Source organism: Oncorhynchus mykiss, chromosome 6 (assembly GCF_057628025.1).
Source record: "Oncorhynchus mykiss isolate SJ-2025 chromosome 6, ASM5762802v1, whole genome shotgun sequence".
Classification (NCBI taxonomy): domain Eukaryota; kingdom Metazoa; phylum Chordata; class Actinopteri; order Salmoniformes; family Salmonidae; genus Oncorhynchus; species Oncorhynchus mykiss.
Genome location: NC_143027.1, coordinates 7,163,959 through 7,180,766, shown reverse-complemented (window position 1 = coordinate 7,180,766; position 16,808 = coordinate 7,163,959). Strand labels below are relative to the sequence as shown.

General features: G+C 40.6%; 1 protein-coding gene across 1 annotated transcript; it reads right to left on the bottom strand.

Moving 5' to 3' along the window:
* Positions 1 to 6,315: 6,315 nt before the first annotated feature.
* Positions 6,316 to 7,482, bottom strand: LOC118964823 (uncharacterized). Its single transcript, XM_036979310.2, has 2 exons — positions 7,263 to 7,482; positions 6,316 to 6,698 (listed from the first exon to the last, which is right to left on the bottom strand). The coding sequence occupies exons 1-2, from the start codon at positions 7,480 to 7,482 to the stop codon at positions 6,316 to 6,318; spliced, it is 603 nt and encodes a 200-aa protein (XP_036835205.2).
* Positions 7,483 to 16,808: the final 9,326 nt, after the last annotated feature.

The window sequence follows — 16,808 nt, the reverse complement described above, 5'->3', positions numbered from 1 at the left end:
GGAGAAGAGGATGAGGTTGGTGGTGGAGGAAGAGCAGTTGGGGTGGTGGGTAGAACAGCTGCAGTGACGTTGATTGGTTGCTCTGGCTCATCACTTGTTGACTAAAAGAAAGAAAGATTTAGACATTTGTTGGACATTGCCATAGTTCAACAGCTGAAAAGCCTTCATTAACATACTCCCAGAGATAGAAAGACATCCAGTATTCACTGAATGAAGGAGCCTATTTACAATTTCATTCATCAATTAAATAAATGATACTATAGTACATTCAATGACGTTATTATTGTAGACTATAGGCTACTCCTGTATCTACCTTCTACAATACCGTCATCATTGAATGAAGCAGCATACCTATCCACATTTATTATGGTAGGTGTGGTGGTGGTAGGGATGGTAGGTGTGATAGGTGTGGTGATGGTAGGGATGGTAGGTGTGGTGATGGTAGGGATGGTAGGTGTGGTGATGGTGGTGGTGATGGTAGATATGGTAGGTGGAATGATGGTAGGTGTGGTGATGGTAGGTGTGGTGAAGGTTAGGTGTGATGTAGGTGTAACAGCTGTGGTGGGTACGTGTGATAGTTGTGGTAAGTAGGTGTGGTAGATGTGGTAGGTAGGTGGGTAGGTTTGGAGGGTGTGGTGATGGTAGGTGTGAGAGATGAGGTGATGGTAGGTATATTACTTGTGGTTGGTAGTTGTGGTAGGTAAGTTTGGTAGGTGTGGTGATGGTAGCTGTGGTAGTTTTGGTGAAAGTAGATGTGATAGTTGTGGTATTTGTTGATTGTAGGTGAGTTGATGGTAGGTGTGATAGTTGTGGTAGGTCGATGTGATAGTTTTGGTAGGTCGATGTGGTAGTTGTGGTAGGTTGGTGTAGTAGTTGTGGTAGGTAGGTGTGGATGTTATGGTACGTAAGTGTGTTAGTTTTGGTAGGTAAGTGTGGTAGTTGTGGTACATATGGGTGGTATTTGTGGTAGGTAGGTGTGGTAGTTGTGGTAGGTAGGTTTGGTAGATTTGGTACGTAGGCCTGGTAGTTGTGGTAGGTAGGTGTGGTAGTTGTGGTAGGTAGATGTGGTAGTTGGGATAAGTAGGTGTGGTAGTTGTGGTAGGTAGGTGTGGTAGTTGTAGTGATTAAGCTTGGGCGGTATCCAGATGTTCATATTGTCATATCATCCTTCTCTCATACCGGGATTTACAGTATTACCGACATAGCACATGAGGGGGTGCTAAAAACACAAGAAAAACCTATTGCCCTCTATTACCAGAATGCTAACAAATTAGCACAAACTGATAGCAAATTCACATAGACGCTGTTAGCTAAATGCTAACAACTGAAAACGAACAAACTAATTGCAAAGCAGTGGAGGCTGCTGAGGGGAAGACAGCTCATAATAATGTCTGGAATGAAGTCAATTGAGTGGTATCAAACACATGGAAACCACATCTTTAATGTGGTTGATACCACTCCATTGACTCCATTCCAACCATTATTATGAGCCGTCGTCTCCTCAGCAGCTTCCACTGTTGCAAAGAAAGGCAAATCCAGCTCATAAAGTGATGTAAGGGATAATCAACGAGGGACTATGAGTTCTATGGTAAATAATGAACACTGTGGAACTGACCTTCCATGGACTTGCATTATTTTCCAGAGAACCATAAAGCCCTGAGTTGATTATCCCTTTTATACCATGGATATAATTTAACACATTTGCCGGCAGAAAACCTAATTCAACAACACCAATAATGTTTTCAATTTGACTTCAATTGTAATGTTCAACAGTCCAAACGTAATTACCGTGGATTGGAGGGAAGAGGTCCATGAACCAATATCAGTTTGTTGTATTCATAAACGTGGAAGCTACTGAAGTTTTAGGGAAGCATTTTTCAGGTAAAGTCCATTCAAATTCATTAAAAAATATAAAGTAAAAAAAAATACAGAAAGTGATTGACGTTTATTAGTGGGATGAGGTTCCTGAACCAATGACAGTTGTTTGTATTCATTAAAGTAATATGGGGTGGAAGCTATTGACGTTTTAAGAATGTATCTTTACTGTCAAGTCAATTTAAGTTGGTAGAATATCACCAAAGTCAAGAAATACAAAAGTAATTGCTATTGATTGGAGGGATGAGGTCCCTGAACCAATCACAGTTAGTTTTACTCATGAATGTCTCATGGGGTGGAATCTATTGACATGTTAAAGTATTATTCATGCAAATTTAATGAATGTTTGTCAAAAAGTATCCAAAGCCAACAAATACAAACACAAATTGCTGTTGATTGGAGGGATGACGTCCCTCAACCAATAACAGTTGGTTGTTTTCATGAAAGCCTAATGGGGTGGAAGATATTGATTTTTTAAAAGTATTTTTATGTAAAGTAACTTGTTTTACTTTTAGTAGATTTTATAGAACTTTAAAATAATGTAACTAATTGCATTCGAGAAAAGAGGTCTCTTAACAGTGTCAAATTTGTTTGAGATCTCTATGTCATGTCGTTGAGAAGGTATTGATATTTTTCATTTACAGGCAATTGTATGCGATGCAGTTTTAAGACGGTTCCTTAACCCTCTGAGCAGAGAATGGCACATTTTTAGCTACATTTCACCTCCAAAAAGTGAATATGACACCGAATGGTAAAAACAAGGGGTTTAACTTATTCACTATCATCAGCCAATTTAAAATATTACATTAATATATATATATTTTTCATTTAACCTTTATTTAACTAGGCAATTCAGTTAAGAACAAATTCGTATTTACAACGACGGCCTACGAACAGTAGGTTAACTGCCGTGTTCAGGGGAGGAATGACAGATTTTTACCTTGTCAGCTCGGGGATTCTATCTAGCAACCTTTCGGTTACTGACCCAACACTCTAACCACTAGGATACCTGCCGCCCCCGGTAGCCTAGTCAACCTTGCATGTTCCGTTGAAGAGGTTTGAAGAGCAAAGTCTGAATCTTTAATATAAAGCTAACTTCACCACTGTAAAACACTGTATGATTAAATCATTCAATATTGATTCACCAATAAAAACGTTGAGCTCATCTTTTAATAATAATGTATTCATCATAGAATCATCTTTGATTATAATGTTGTCAGTGGCGAGACGTCATTTAGGGCAGGTGGGGCGGAGCCACACCCGTTTTGAGCCCCACGTGTTTAACAACAATATATATATTTATATGTTGCCTGCTTTGCATGTTATTTTGGCATTACTATGTGTCACATATCAGTTTGCAAACAATGTCTACTTTTAAAAAAATCATTGAGTTAAAAAGCTGCATACAGACAACTTCTCTTTTTTGCTTTCTTGAGGAAGGCAGCTCATAAATGCAGGTGTTTCAGCCCAGCTTAGTGCTTTCTGTGGTGGTGGGGCAGCCAGCGAGAAATACGGAGCGTAGGGGTTGGTAATGTTCTCTGGTTGCGCCGTGATTGGTTCAACATCATATTTTCAAAATCATAGCTACCAAGCTAGCAGTCATCATCATGCATCCAGTCAACAATCTACTGGCAAATCCTTTTCAATCCTTGTCATATGAAGAGAAATTATAGATAAAAAGATTCAGTGCTCATCAACCTTTCCAAATAAACACAAAAAGTTGGAAATCGCAAATTCAACAATGAGTGGTTTGGAAGGAATCAGTGGCTAACTGCAAGCTTAACAAAGCAATCACTAGCCTGCTATTCAGCATGACTCCTGAGTGGTTGGAAGCTTCTCTATAAATGATGTAATATGCCTGGGAGTGTCACGTTCTGACCTTAGTTCCTTTATTATGTCTTTGTGTTAGTTTGGTCAGGGCGTGAGTTGGGGTGGGGAGTCTATGTTATTTTTTCTATTAAGTATTTATGTGTTTGGCCTGGTATGGTTCTCAATCAGAGACAGATGTCGTTCGTTGTCTCTGATTGAGAATCATACTTAGGTAGCCTGTTATTCCCATTTTAGAGGTGGGTGATTGTTTTCTGTCTCTGTGTCTTCACCAGACAGATCTGTTTTGTTTTCGTTCGTTGTCCTTGTTATTTTGTTTTTTGTGTTCAATGTTAATAAATGATCAACATGGACACGTATCACGCTGCATATTGGTCCGATCCTTCATACTCCTCATCAGAGGAAGACGAATATCGTTACAGGGAGATATGTATACTGTATCTAAGAAAGTAATACTAAGTGTATGTTGTGTAGTAAGCTGTTAGTAGCCCATGTGCCTCACCCTAATAATTGTGTCCCTTTCTCCTCTCATAACTTAGTCTACTGCTATGACTTGATGGTGCACTTGTAGACTATAGCCTGTTTTAGAGAAATGTAATCATCAAATATTGTAAGAGCTTTCATTGTCTGCTTATATGCAGTTATGACTTGGTGTACAGGGAGAATACTGTAAGAATGGCCCATGTTCAAAATTCTGTCGCTGCACATTTCAAAAGTGCTGAACACATAGTTATATTGACGACGTTCATCCTAGCTCTCTCATTGTCTTAATCTAAATTACAGATATCCTGTAGTCCACTCGTTGTCCCCTTATGCCATAGTTTGTACATCTCAATTGTCAGTAGAAACCACATTTGTTTAAGCAAGTCAGCCATATCAGCTATGTTTTTTAAAAAGGATTCTCTCCATGGTGCTGAAAAGAAAGCTCTGCTGTTGGGACAGCTTTATGTCGACCCTAACAGTTTGTGGGCACCGTTTGTTAAAGTTATAGTGCAATTAATGTATTGTTTAGTGTTGTGTTGTGTAGTGGCTTTGCTGGCATTAATCTAAAACATTTTGGGGGAGTTTTCCCCACCAAGATGTACATGCTGCAATCACCACTGGGTGGGTGAATTATAACACACCAACCCTGTTACCTATAGATAGACAGTCTAGAAATGTTGAAACTATTTACATGTGTTTGGTAAGCTTGCATTCCATTCCCCCTGTCACATGGGGATCTATGGTTGATTCTAGATGAAATAGTCAACTCTGTTACAGTCAACCCTGTCACTTTATTTGGCACTTAATAGGCACTTACTATAGTATGTATTTGTTACTTTGAGATGGGAAACATGTTTTATATTAAGTTGAACATGTGGTCTTTATGACAGAATGTTAGAATTAGGTGAATTTAAAAGTTACACTCCCCAAAAGGTACTCAATTGGTGGAATGACCCGAGTACTGAACTGGAGGTGGGAGAGCTAACGATGCGTCTACTGTTGCTCTCTCCTCAGACTCTTAGAGAAGCTATTTCAATCTGATATTTCTCCTATGGTCTAAAATAGATGTGTATAGAGGACTCCTCTCTAATATAACATGTCACACATTGTATCAAACTGATGGAATGTTAGATGTCTCATTGAAAGTCTAACATCTACCATGACTACTGGATGTTTCAATTCTAATAAATAACAAAACAATCCACACCGTAACAACAATATTGCTTTTTTAATAAATGTTTTTATTAAAGAATAAAACTTTGCTAACAAAAATGAAATCATCAAACATCACTGGCCTGACTTGAGCAGCTCTGCCCGGGGATGGAGCCAGCAACTTAGCTGCTACCGGTCCGGTCCAGGCTACCTGCAGACCTCCTCCCAGACCTCCTTTTCAGAACCTCCCCTTAACAGGAGAGGTGGTGGAAATGATCAGAGTTGCATTCAACTTGAATAAAGATGAGAAACTCTGGTCTGTGGAGCAACTGGTCTGAGGGGAGGACTTCTGTTGAAACCATTTCCATTTTTGGGATATTTTCTAGGACTGTAGAGGTGGTAAGCAGAGATGAATTTAACTAGGATACAGATGAGAGTCTCTGTTCTTGGGAGGAGGGTCACTGACCTTCGATGGTTTGTTGCCTGATAAAGAGGATACTTGCTGGCTTGAGGAGACTATAATGTTTTGAGGAGGAAATGTGGCTCGATGACTTAAAGAGGAGGAGGAATTATTGGGCGACACTTTTAATTACCAACGTAACCTCAGTGGAACTGTGGCTTCATCGAGTTCCAGCTCTAGGCAGACAGCACGTCAGGAAGGCTGTAAGACATCACAGAGACAGGTAAGTATCTATATATTTACATGTGTGATGCATGTACACTAAACCCTCACATTTGGATAATGTCACTTTTTAAAGTGATGACATGTATATTAACAGTGTAAAACATGAATAGATGTTTAAACATTCTTTACCTCATCCTAATTTTCTTCCAGATGCTTGGCTTTTTCTTTGTCTTGGAAATTGGCTCTGATGTTTCAACCTCTTCTGGAGCTTCTAGCTGCTGGCTGTCTGGCCCCCCCTGATGGTTCTCTGGCCCCTCCTGCTGGTTGTCTGAACTCCCCTCCTGGTTCTCTGCTCATGCCTGTTGCCTCCTTGGCCTTTCCTGGTGGCCATCAGCAGATCCAGTGGGCTCTTGGCTTATTTGTTGGCCTGTGGCCCACCAGGGCAACTCCTGACCGTGGTTGTAATCGTGGCTGTGTTGGGTGGTTAGACACCGGTTGTTGATTTGAGCATCAGCCTCCAGATTCATCTGATCCAGGTAGTTTTCCTTCATCCTCTCCCTCTCCTCCTTCAGTTGTTGATGAGTCTGTTTTTTAAGCAGGGACCGCTCTCTCCACTCATTATTGAAATCCTCCATCTTCTTCCTTCTCTCCTCAGCCTTCAGCAGCTCCTTCCTCTTCTCCCTCTCTCTCTCTGCCCGGGTCATGGTGGATGTTAGCCTTGTGTGTCCAGGGATGGCTGGGAGGGGAGAAGAAGTAGAGTTTACATTCAACTTAGTGGATCTGGTATCAACTTAAATGTAATGGACACAGGGAATGAAGAATAGAAAACCCAGTTGGATCCAATGATTCTTTACTCTTTTCAGTTGAGCAAGGCATGGAATTTGTCAATAAAGTGCAATAATTCCCATCCCGAATTGACCTGGCCCTAAGTTGAACATGAGTCCAGAATGGCACCTATTCTTTGTATAGTGCCAGGGCATATGTGATCGCTTAGCGCCCCATGGCCACTAGTAGCCCCCGGATCCCCCCAAAACACGTTTTTGTGTGTGTTTTTAGGAACTCTTTCTGGGTCTCTACTTAGTCTTGAGAGTTAGACTAGTAGATGACACAAGGTACCATTTAAAAACGTGGTTGTTATCAGCAGTATTTTTCTTGTTATGTCAGTCAGTCAGCTAACATATTCTTTGGACAGTAGTTTTATATTGAAACAATGATGCAACATGATGACTGGTGTGGAACAAATGTGTGTAGAGGAGACTAAAGAGGATAATGTCATAAGTAGAGGGAAAACAGGTCTTACCTATGTGGACGATCTTATGGCCCTCCTCAGCCTCTCTCTGATACGTTCTCTCTATCTTTCTGATGTTCCTCTTCTCCCACTTCTTATTTACCCAGCCCACAGCTCTCCTTCGGATACTTTTATCGGGTGGGAGAATGTCCTCCTTGTCATCTTCCTTCTCCTCCTCCTCTAAGTCACCCCTCTTGTACTCAAGGATCTCCCTTCTTTCCTCTTCCAGCATCTGCTCTCTTTTTTTTGCCTGTATTATTTCTTCTCTCTCTCTGATTAAAGATAAAAGGCATTTAATGGCTTTCTTTCTCTCCTCCTCTCTCTCTTCCTCTCTCTGCCTCTCCTCCTCTCTTAGTCTCAACATTTCTTTCTGTCTAGCAATTTCAATCTCTCGTTTTTTATCCTGCTCCTCTTGTTGTCTTGCCCTCTCCTGTTTTCTTTCCATCTCCAGCCGTCTTTCCTCCTTCTCCCTCCTGATTTGTTGTCCTCTTTCTATGTGTTCTCGCTCCCCCTTCAACACTTCTAACCTCCTCTCTTTACGCCTATTGAAGACTTCCCGTGCTTTTGCTTTAACATTAACTACTACATGTTTCTTCATGCTTACTTCCTTTCCTCTCTCTTCTCTTTCCCTGTACTCTTCCTCTGCTTCCTTAATCACTTCCTGCTTTTCTTCCATCTCTCTCTCCTGTTCTATCTCCAGTTCATTCTGTCCCTCAATTTCCCCCAAAATATTTTTCTGCCCTTCCTTTCTTCTTCCTGCTTCCTCCCTTTCTCTCATAATCATCTTTTCTTTCTCCATCTCTTTCTGTTGCTGATCTTTTAATTCCATCTCTCTCTGATTGTCATTGTCTTTCTCCCTTTCTTTCTCCTTCTCCATTTGTTTCTGTCTCTCCTCTTGTTGTTGTCGTCTGTGTATCTCTTCTATCTCTCTCTGTCTCTTGTTCTCCCTCTCTCTTCCCTCCTTCTCCATGTCAATTTGCTTCTGTTTCCATATATTTTCTTCTTCTTGATCTCTCTCAAACATTATCTTTCTCTCCTCTTGTTGTTGTCGTCTTTCTTTCTCTCCCATCTCTCTCTGTCTCTCTTTCTCTTCGATCGCTCTCTGTCTCTCTTCTTCTCTTTCTTCCTCTTCCATCTCTATTTGCTTCTGTTGACATCTTTCTTCTTCATTCTCTCTTTCAATCTCTCTCTGTCTCTCTTCTTCTCTTCCGATATGTTTTTGTCTCTTCTCCATTCTCTTTCTTTTGATCTCTCTCTGTCTCTCTTCTTCTCTTTCTTCCTCTTCCATCTCTTTTTGCTTCTGTTCAAATAGTTCTTCTTCATTCTCTCTTTCAATCTCTTTCTTTCTCTCTTCTTCTCGTTCTTTCTCTTCCATCTCTATTTTCTTCTGTTTACATCTTTCTTCTTCATTCTCTCTTTCAATCTCTTTCTGTCTCTCTTCTTCTCTTTCGATATGTTTTTGTCTCTTTTCCATTATCTTTCTTTTGATCTCTCTCTGTCTCTCTTTCTCCCTCTCTCTTTCTTCCTCTTCCATCTCTATTTGCTTCTGTTTACATCTTTCTTCTTCAATCTCTCTTTCAATCTCTCTCTGTCTCTCTTCTTCTCTTTCCATAATTTTCTGTCTCTTCTCCATTCTCTTCCTTTTTATCTGTCTCTGTCTCTCTTTCTCCCTCTCTCTTTCTTCATCTTCCATCTCTATGTGCTTCTGTTTGCGTCTCTCCTCTTCTTCTTCTCTCTCTAGCTCCTTCTTCTCATCTTCTTCTTGTCTCTGTTTTGGTATTTTCTCCATTCTCTTTCTTTCTACCTCTTTCTGTTTGTTGTGCTCACCCTCCATCTTCTCCTCCATGTCCATTTGGTTCTGTTTCCATTTATATTTGTCTGTTTCCATATTTTCTAATTCTATCTGCTGTTCCTTGATTTTCTTGAAGACTTCCTCCAATTCAGACGTCTTTTTGTCATTGATGAGGGCTGTCTCCATCTCCATCTCTCTCTCCACTCTATTTTTCATCTCCTCTTCACTTCGTCTCCAATCATTTTCTCTCTCTCTGTCTCTATCAAATGGTCTCTCTGGTTCAGTCTCGTCTTTCAATCTAATCTCTTCTTTCATTCTCACAACCTCTCTGTCTAACACTAGTACATTTTGGTTAACCTGTTTCACTCTCTCATTCTGTCTTCTAAACGCTTCTTTCGCTCTTTCAAATTTGATTTTGTATTGAATCTCTTTTGTTGTCATATCTTCTTTCAGTCTCTCAACCTCTCTCTCTAACTCTTTTACCTTTTCGTTGACCAGTTTGACTTTCTCATTCTCTGCAATACGCATGTCTCTTTCTCTTTCAAATATGATTTCCTTCTCAATCTCTTTCAATCTCTCAATCTCTCGTTCTAACGCTTTTATCGTTTCTTCTGCCTGTTCCACTTTCTTCTTCATTTCTTGTCTTTCCAATTCTGCTTTTCTCTTCCTTTCCATCTCCCTTTCTCTCTCTCTTTCCCTCTCTCTTCCTGTTTCAATAGGTTTGTTGTTCCAGGCCAGTCTTGGTCGCTGATCCTCCATGACTTTCTGCCATAGCCTCAATCTCTCAATCTCTTGCTTCATTTTAAAAGGTAAAATTAGTGATAATCTATTACCAAGACATACTTTCAAAGGATTTGCAGAGAACGATACACAGAAATACAACCTAGAGCTAGGTAATTGAATCAAACACTGGACAACATCAATAGCAGGGTCATGTTGATCAATTCATCTGGACAAGTCATTGTCAATTAATGTATTATCATGGTTTGAAAAAATTATGAGACATTTTATGGAATCAATTATGTCCAAATGTGTACAAATACAAACACACAACCTTCTTACCCATTCAGTTAGGGGTTTGAGAAATTCCTGTTACAATTTGTGTGATGTTACAACAATGTTGCCTCTGATGTTTATGCTTGTAGAAATTACTCCTACAGATGATGTTTCACTAATGCAGCTATTTACAACCTGCACAGATACAGTTATCAACAACAACAGTAATGACGTTAATAAGGAAGTGGATATTCAACCGGCAGAAGAAAGGCATAGGGGTTGAGATAAATGAAGGTTAGGTTCAGGACCTAGGGTTGGGTTAAGGTAAAGGTTAGGTATAGTTTCAGTGAGGTTAAGGTAAGGGTTAAAGGAAAGGAATAAAAGTTAACATTAGGTTAGCGTACCGCTGTCTGCCACTATTAATTTTCAGCTGGGTAAATATACACTGCCTTTTAATAATAACAATGACATGTCTTACGTGGGCCAGTTGTAGGTCCACCATCAGTAAATCCAGCAGTTGTTTTAGTCTGTGGATCTCCTGCAGTTTTCTCTGGTGCTCCATTGCTTCTGTGGCTCTCTCTGCTTCCCTCTGTCTCTCTGCTTCCCTCTTTCTCTCTGCTTCTCTCTGTCTCTCTGCCTCCCTCTGTCTCTCTGCTTCCTTCTGTCTCTCTGCCTCCCTCTGTCTCTCTGCTTCTCTCTGTCTCTCTGCTTCTCTCTGTCTCTCTGCTTCTCTCTGTCTCTCTGCTTCTCTCTGTCTTTCTGAATCTCTCTGGCTCTCTGCCTCCCTCTGGCTCTCTGACTCCCTCTGACTCTCTGCCTCCCTCTGGCTCTCTGCCTCCCTCAGTCTCAGGATCTCAGCCTTCCACTCTTTCATGATACCCCTTTCTACTCTTCTTCTCCTCCTTTCATCTTTTAAAAGGGCTCGGAGATGGTCTGTCTCAGACTGTAATTGTTCAATGATCTTGTCCTTCTCCATTTCACCATTCCTCTTCTTCTTTTCCTCCTCCCAGAGGCACACTTGGAGTCTGCCCATCTCCTTCTTCTGATTTCGGATCGTTCGATCCTTCCCCATCAACTCAAGCATGTGGGCTTCCTTCTCTGTACAGGTCTTCTTCTCTTCTCTCGGGAAGTAAACCTCCATCTCTGCCTGCTTGTAGCTGGGAGCAAAGGAATGTCAACACATTATTTAGGAAGTGAACTCAGACAATTTACTACAATATTAAAATAATAATTTAACTTCTGCTCAATTAATAATACTTTAATACTTTAATAATAATCAATTAATACTTTAATAACACAAATCACACAACTGTGACTTACAGTACGTGAATGTGATGAGTTGACTGTCCATGATGGCCAGAGGTGGGTAATGTGTCACTCTGGTCCAGGGCGTTACGTACAGCTTGCAGACACTGAGCCTTCCTTCAGCAAGCCGCACATAATGCCCTGTACCAGAGCTAGGTTATGTGATGAATGACTTACAGACTGTTCCACATGATAGGAGGGGGTAAGAAGACAGTCCCAGTAGGAGACGGAGATCGTCCAGAAGAAGAAGAGGTGTCCATCTCCTCAGAGACTGCAGGAAAGGTCTACACGTTTTATTTCTGGAAAATAAAGAGATGCCTTCGTTCAGCAACAATGTGTGTTTCTATGTTTCTGTCACTAGATGGTGCCATTGTACACAACATTTACTCACCAGGTCAGTGAATTCAGAAACAGTCTTCAGAGTTGAGTCCTCAAGCTCTAGCCTACAACCCATCATGCATCAGCACAACTAATATAATAATACCTCATCACAACTTCATAATCACAGTACACCTGGATTGTGTTCACAAAGTGTTTCAGGGTAGGAGTGCTGATCTAGGATCAGGTCGCCTCCTGTCCATCAAAATGTATTCAGTTTAATTTAAAAGACCAAACTGATTATTGATCAGCACTCCTTCTATGAGACTTTGTGAATATGAGCCTATGTGAAAGAACCTTTCTGGCATATGCTGGCTAGACAGTACACAGACAATTCAGATAGTCCGACAGACAGACAGAAGAGTAGATACAGATTACAGAGTGATTGATAGCAACAGAAATAACGAAGCGGATGGTTAATGTATTGTAAACTTTTGTAAATATTTGACTCACCTCAAATCACACGTGTCAAACCTCAGTTTTAGTGTTGAACCGAATAATATCCTCGGCATTAACTTTCTCTGGTCTGGAGCTGTATTGTTGCGTCATTTGGAACGCTTGAGCGTCATAATCCGTTCACCGCGCCTGCTTGATTGACAGCTAGGGGTTCTCCTGCGCATCAGTGTCCAAAAGTCGATAATGTTTAGCTACTCATAATTGATAAAGTCATTTATAACTATTTTCACTTGACTTTTATTTCGTGTATTTTTGCCTAAGGTTGTTTTGAATTCTATGTTGTGTGATTTGTCTTTGTATGGGCCTAAAGTTCAATGAAATACAAACAGCAACCATAGCCTACAAACATTTCCCACACAAATACAAATGTGGGTGTTTAGTGAGAACACAAAATAATAACATTACAGCCATAACTGTACAAACAAACATACAATCACAACTCTCACCCCACTATTTATTATTTCTGCAGTGAGGATTCACCCCCTTTAGATAATGATGTTGTAATTTATCTACAGAAAAACGTTGTTCTGATCTCAACAAGCAGTAGTAGCAGTTTGCAAATCATAGAGCCAGAGGAATGGCTCTTTCACCGATGCAATTCGGTTCCCGAGGTTCAACAAAAAGATCCGTTCAAAAAGAGCCGTTCGTTCGTGAACGACACATCACCACACTGTAGTTCTCCACCATTTCGTATCGTGAGCTGGAGGAGCGTTCGTCCAACTTCTCATCCAAGTAAATGGCAGAGGCGCATCATCCATCCGCTGAAATCCCAAGGGACTGGGAGGATAGTTCACGATGCAACAAGCGTTTGGGGAGGACATTCATTGTAACGCAATGACTGTTTTTAAATTCTTGAGGGACTCTTGCTCCAGGGGAAATCTCAGCAGTGATGTCTCTGCTGTGCGTCAGAGGTGGGATCTTTTCCTTCTTCACTATGCTTATAATACTGTACATATCGGTCACATTAATGACATTGCAGTCAGGAAAGTTTTCTGTAGGCTATTGGGGAGATGCGCATAGCCCGTTGAGTTGTCACGTTCCAGTCCAAACATGACCTGGGATGTGAGAAGGGAGCTATTCTATAACACATGTAGATGACATGTTGTCTTTATATGTAGATTATATTTTGGTTTTATATTTCATATTTGATTGATGATTAGGCCTATAACTTTTGATTCCACTTTGGGTACCTTGCACCATATTGTCCTCTCTTGCTATATCTTAAACTTTATGCCCTTGTGCAGATCTTCTCTCTAAACAATATTCATTATAGTTTGAATGAGTTGAGTAAACTACACTGTTGTTAGCTTCTCAGTCTGTACTGTACTGTCCCTGGAAGACTCTCCACATAGTTCACCTAGATCCAGTCCACTTTGTACCACTGGTCAACTAATCATCCAAACCTCTGATTAGTGAATCAGGTGTGCTGGTGGTGGAATACATGATATGAACTGGTTAGAGGACAGGTTTGAGAAGGGAAAGACTAAATGGACTTTTCTGACCAACATCCCATTGATAGCCCATCTGGCCAAAACTTAAAAAGGACTCTAACCTTAACCCTAACATTAACCAAACCCTTAAGCCTTAAAGGTAGTCTCATCAGTCATCAGACTGTAGTTTCTCCCTGTATGTCCAGTAAACCTCCTCTCATCATGGGTGTGATTCAGACTGTAGTTTCTCCCTGTGTGTCCAGTAAACCTCCTCTCATCATGGGTGTGATTCAGACTGTAGTTTCTCCCTGTGTGTCCAGTAAACCTCCTCTCATCATGGGTGTGATTCAGACTGTAGTTTCTCCCTGTGTGTCCAGTAAACCTCCTCTCATCATGGGTGGGATTCAGGCTGAAGCTGGAGAGGCCAGTAGCAACCACCCTGACCACTTTATTACTAGTTGGGGCTGGATAGTATCTCTAGAGTTACAGTAAGGCATTTCCATGTAAAATGAATGTCTATTAGGTATTGGTTGTGAAATTGTTAGATATTACTTGTTAGATATTGCTGTACTTTCAGAACTAGAAGCACAAGCATTTCGCTACAGTCGCAATAACATTTGCTAACCATGTGTTGTGAAGAGTAAAATTTGATTTGATTTGAGCACCAACGCATCGTTCATAGGAGCATGTGTAATTGGGTGTCAAATGAAATCTAAGAGTGTATATTTTTGGTAAATGTAATTCTAGATACATTTTTCAACCAGTGAAGGCTTTGATTTCTGGGTCAACAGATGGAAAAGGGATCTTAGAAAACATCACCAGAAAAAGTCTTAAAAGGTCCAATATCCAATATCAGAACTACATAAAAACAGAATCATGTTGACATAAAGACCCCTGACTACTAATATCAACACTTACATTTGGTTTTGGAGAAATCATTAACCTTCTTTAAGTTTCAGAAATATTACCTTGTGCCTTGTAATTCCGTTACCAAAAACCCACATAACTTTCAGATATTTTCACATTTGTCTTTGTGAGGAGGGGGGATAATGAAAGTTCACAGAAGTAATGGTGGAGCTAACAATTAGTTCTAGTGATTTTTCTGATGTATATTTTTTGGGTGAATTATTAAGTGATTAAAACTCGTAATTCCGTTACCAAAATGCTAGTGGAATTACCAAGAAATCTGTAACCGAATTACTGCAACTGAATTGGCTGAAATGGGAAATCATAATAGTCACAAACCACAATTGGGTCACCTGGTACGGTCCTCCTTTCCACTGGCATATTGTTCAGCTCATAACTGTTTTCTTTCTCTTCTCTGGTGGTCAAATTAACAGTGTTAAAACATTCTGTCTGGACAATCTCTCTCTGCATGCTGAGAGTGTTTGGTGCATGCTGGGAATTGTATGAGTGAGTGTTGTGTAGAGTTACATATCCTGCTTTTTCTTTTACATTTATTTTTCTTGGTGGTGTCTTTTTTCTCTTCCTATGCATCATTGAGGTTATCAGTATTTTTATTTAGTTGTTGTGGTAGAATTAAGTACATTGTTTTTCGTGTTGAAATTGGCTTTGGCGGGGGTGGCGACCCACATGGGGATGCCGTCCCTGTCACTTCAGCACGGCTTCAGGTGTGTTACTGAAGCTACTGTCACTGTGGAGGAGATTCTGGTCGCCGTAGGAGAGAAGGTGGGATATGAGAATGTTGCTTATGCGTCACGGATGAATAAAGCGGTGGTGGTTTTGCTTAAAGAAGAGAGTCTTGTAGATCGTATGGTTGAGCATGGCGTACTTCTTAAAGAAGAGAATCTTGTAGATCGTATGGTTGAGCATGGCGTACTTCTTAAAGAAGAGAGTCTTGTAGATTGAATGGTTGAGCATGGCGTACTTCTTAAAGAAGAGAGTCTTGTAGATCGTATGGTTGAGCATGGCGTACTTCTTAAAGAAGAGAGTCTTGTAGATCGTATGGTTGAGCATGGCGTACTTCTTAAAGGAATGTTTATTCAAGTTACGGCGCTTTTCTCTCCGTCAACAAGGGTAACGATTTCGAATGTACCGCCGTTTATACCCAATGAGCTGTTGGAGCATCCCTCAGAACATCCCTCAGAACTCACCACATTCTGAGGGTGCCACTGGTGGCACAAGCATGTCAGAGCTAACCTTTGGAGAAGAAATGTCCGAACCCTCTGAAGAAGAAAGGCATTCTGAAGATGCCTCTGGTAGCACAAGCTCCAGCAACAGTCACAGAACCCTTGACCTTGACTATCCACCGACTGTGGACAGTGACCCACCAGTGGGGGTTGTAGGTGAACAGGTTAAACGTAATGATAACTCTGTTAGGTCTGTCAGGTCAGGGGCTGGTCGGGTTAGGAAACACCCAGTAAGACTCATGGAGACTATGCAGACACAGAGGGTTTTTCATACAGAATTCATTAGAATACCTTTCTGGGATGTGCTTTGGTAAATGATTGCTGTATATTAGTGGGTTAGCTAGCATGCACCGATGTAATGGTCACATAAGCCCACTGCTAACACAGTTGTTTTCATGCTACAGATTTGACCATTGACAGCTATCAACATCATTAGGCCCTTCACAACTAACCTGCTGTTTCCTATTGAACAACAGATAATAATGCTCAACTGGGACCACTGGCTGGGGTGATTTATTAGGACAAAACACAACGCAAGGAGAGAACGATTAACATCTGTTACACTAACAACAGTGTAGTTTACTCAACTCATTCAAACTATCATGACTATTGTTTAGAGAGAAGATCTGCACAAGGGCATACAGTTTAAGATATAGCAAGAGAGGACAATATGGTGCAAGGTAGCCAGAGTGGAATCAAAAGTCATAGGCCTAATCATCAATCAAATATGAAATATAAAACCAAAATATAATCTACATATAAATGTAGTAGAGTTGAAAAGGTCATTCTATCAAACTTCAAATGATTAGAATAGTACACAAGGCAGAACAGCCAAGCCCGCCAACAGGAATATTCCAAGTTCAGACAGAAGGGGGGGAGTCAGATCGCTATGATCGCCAGGAAATTTACTTTTGTTGTCTATTTGTAATTGTTGCGCTACTGGTGCTGCCTGTTGACGTTAGGTAGGGAACTACAGTAGCTGAATGATGTTAACATCTTGGGGTTTTTGTTTCATTAAATGTATTTTATTTCATCTGAGTGCTTGCGTCAC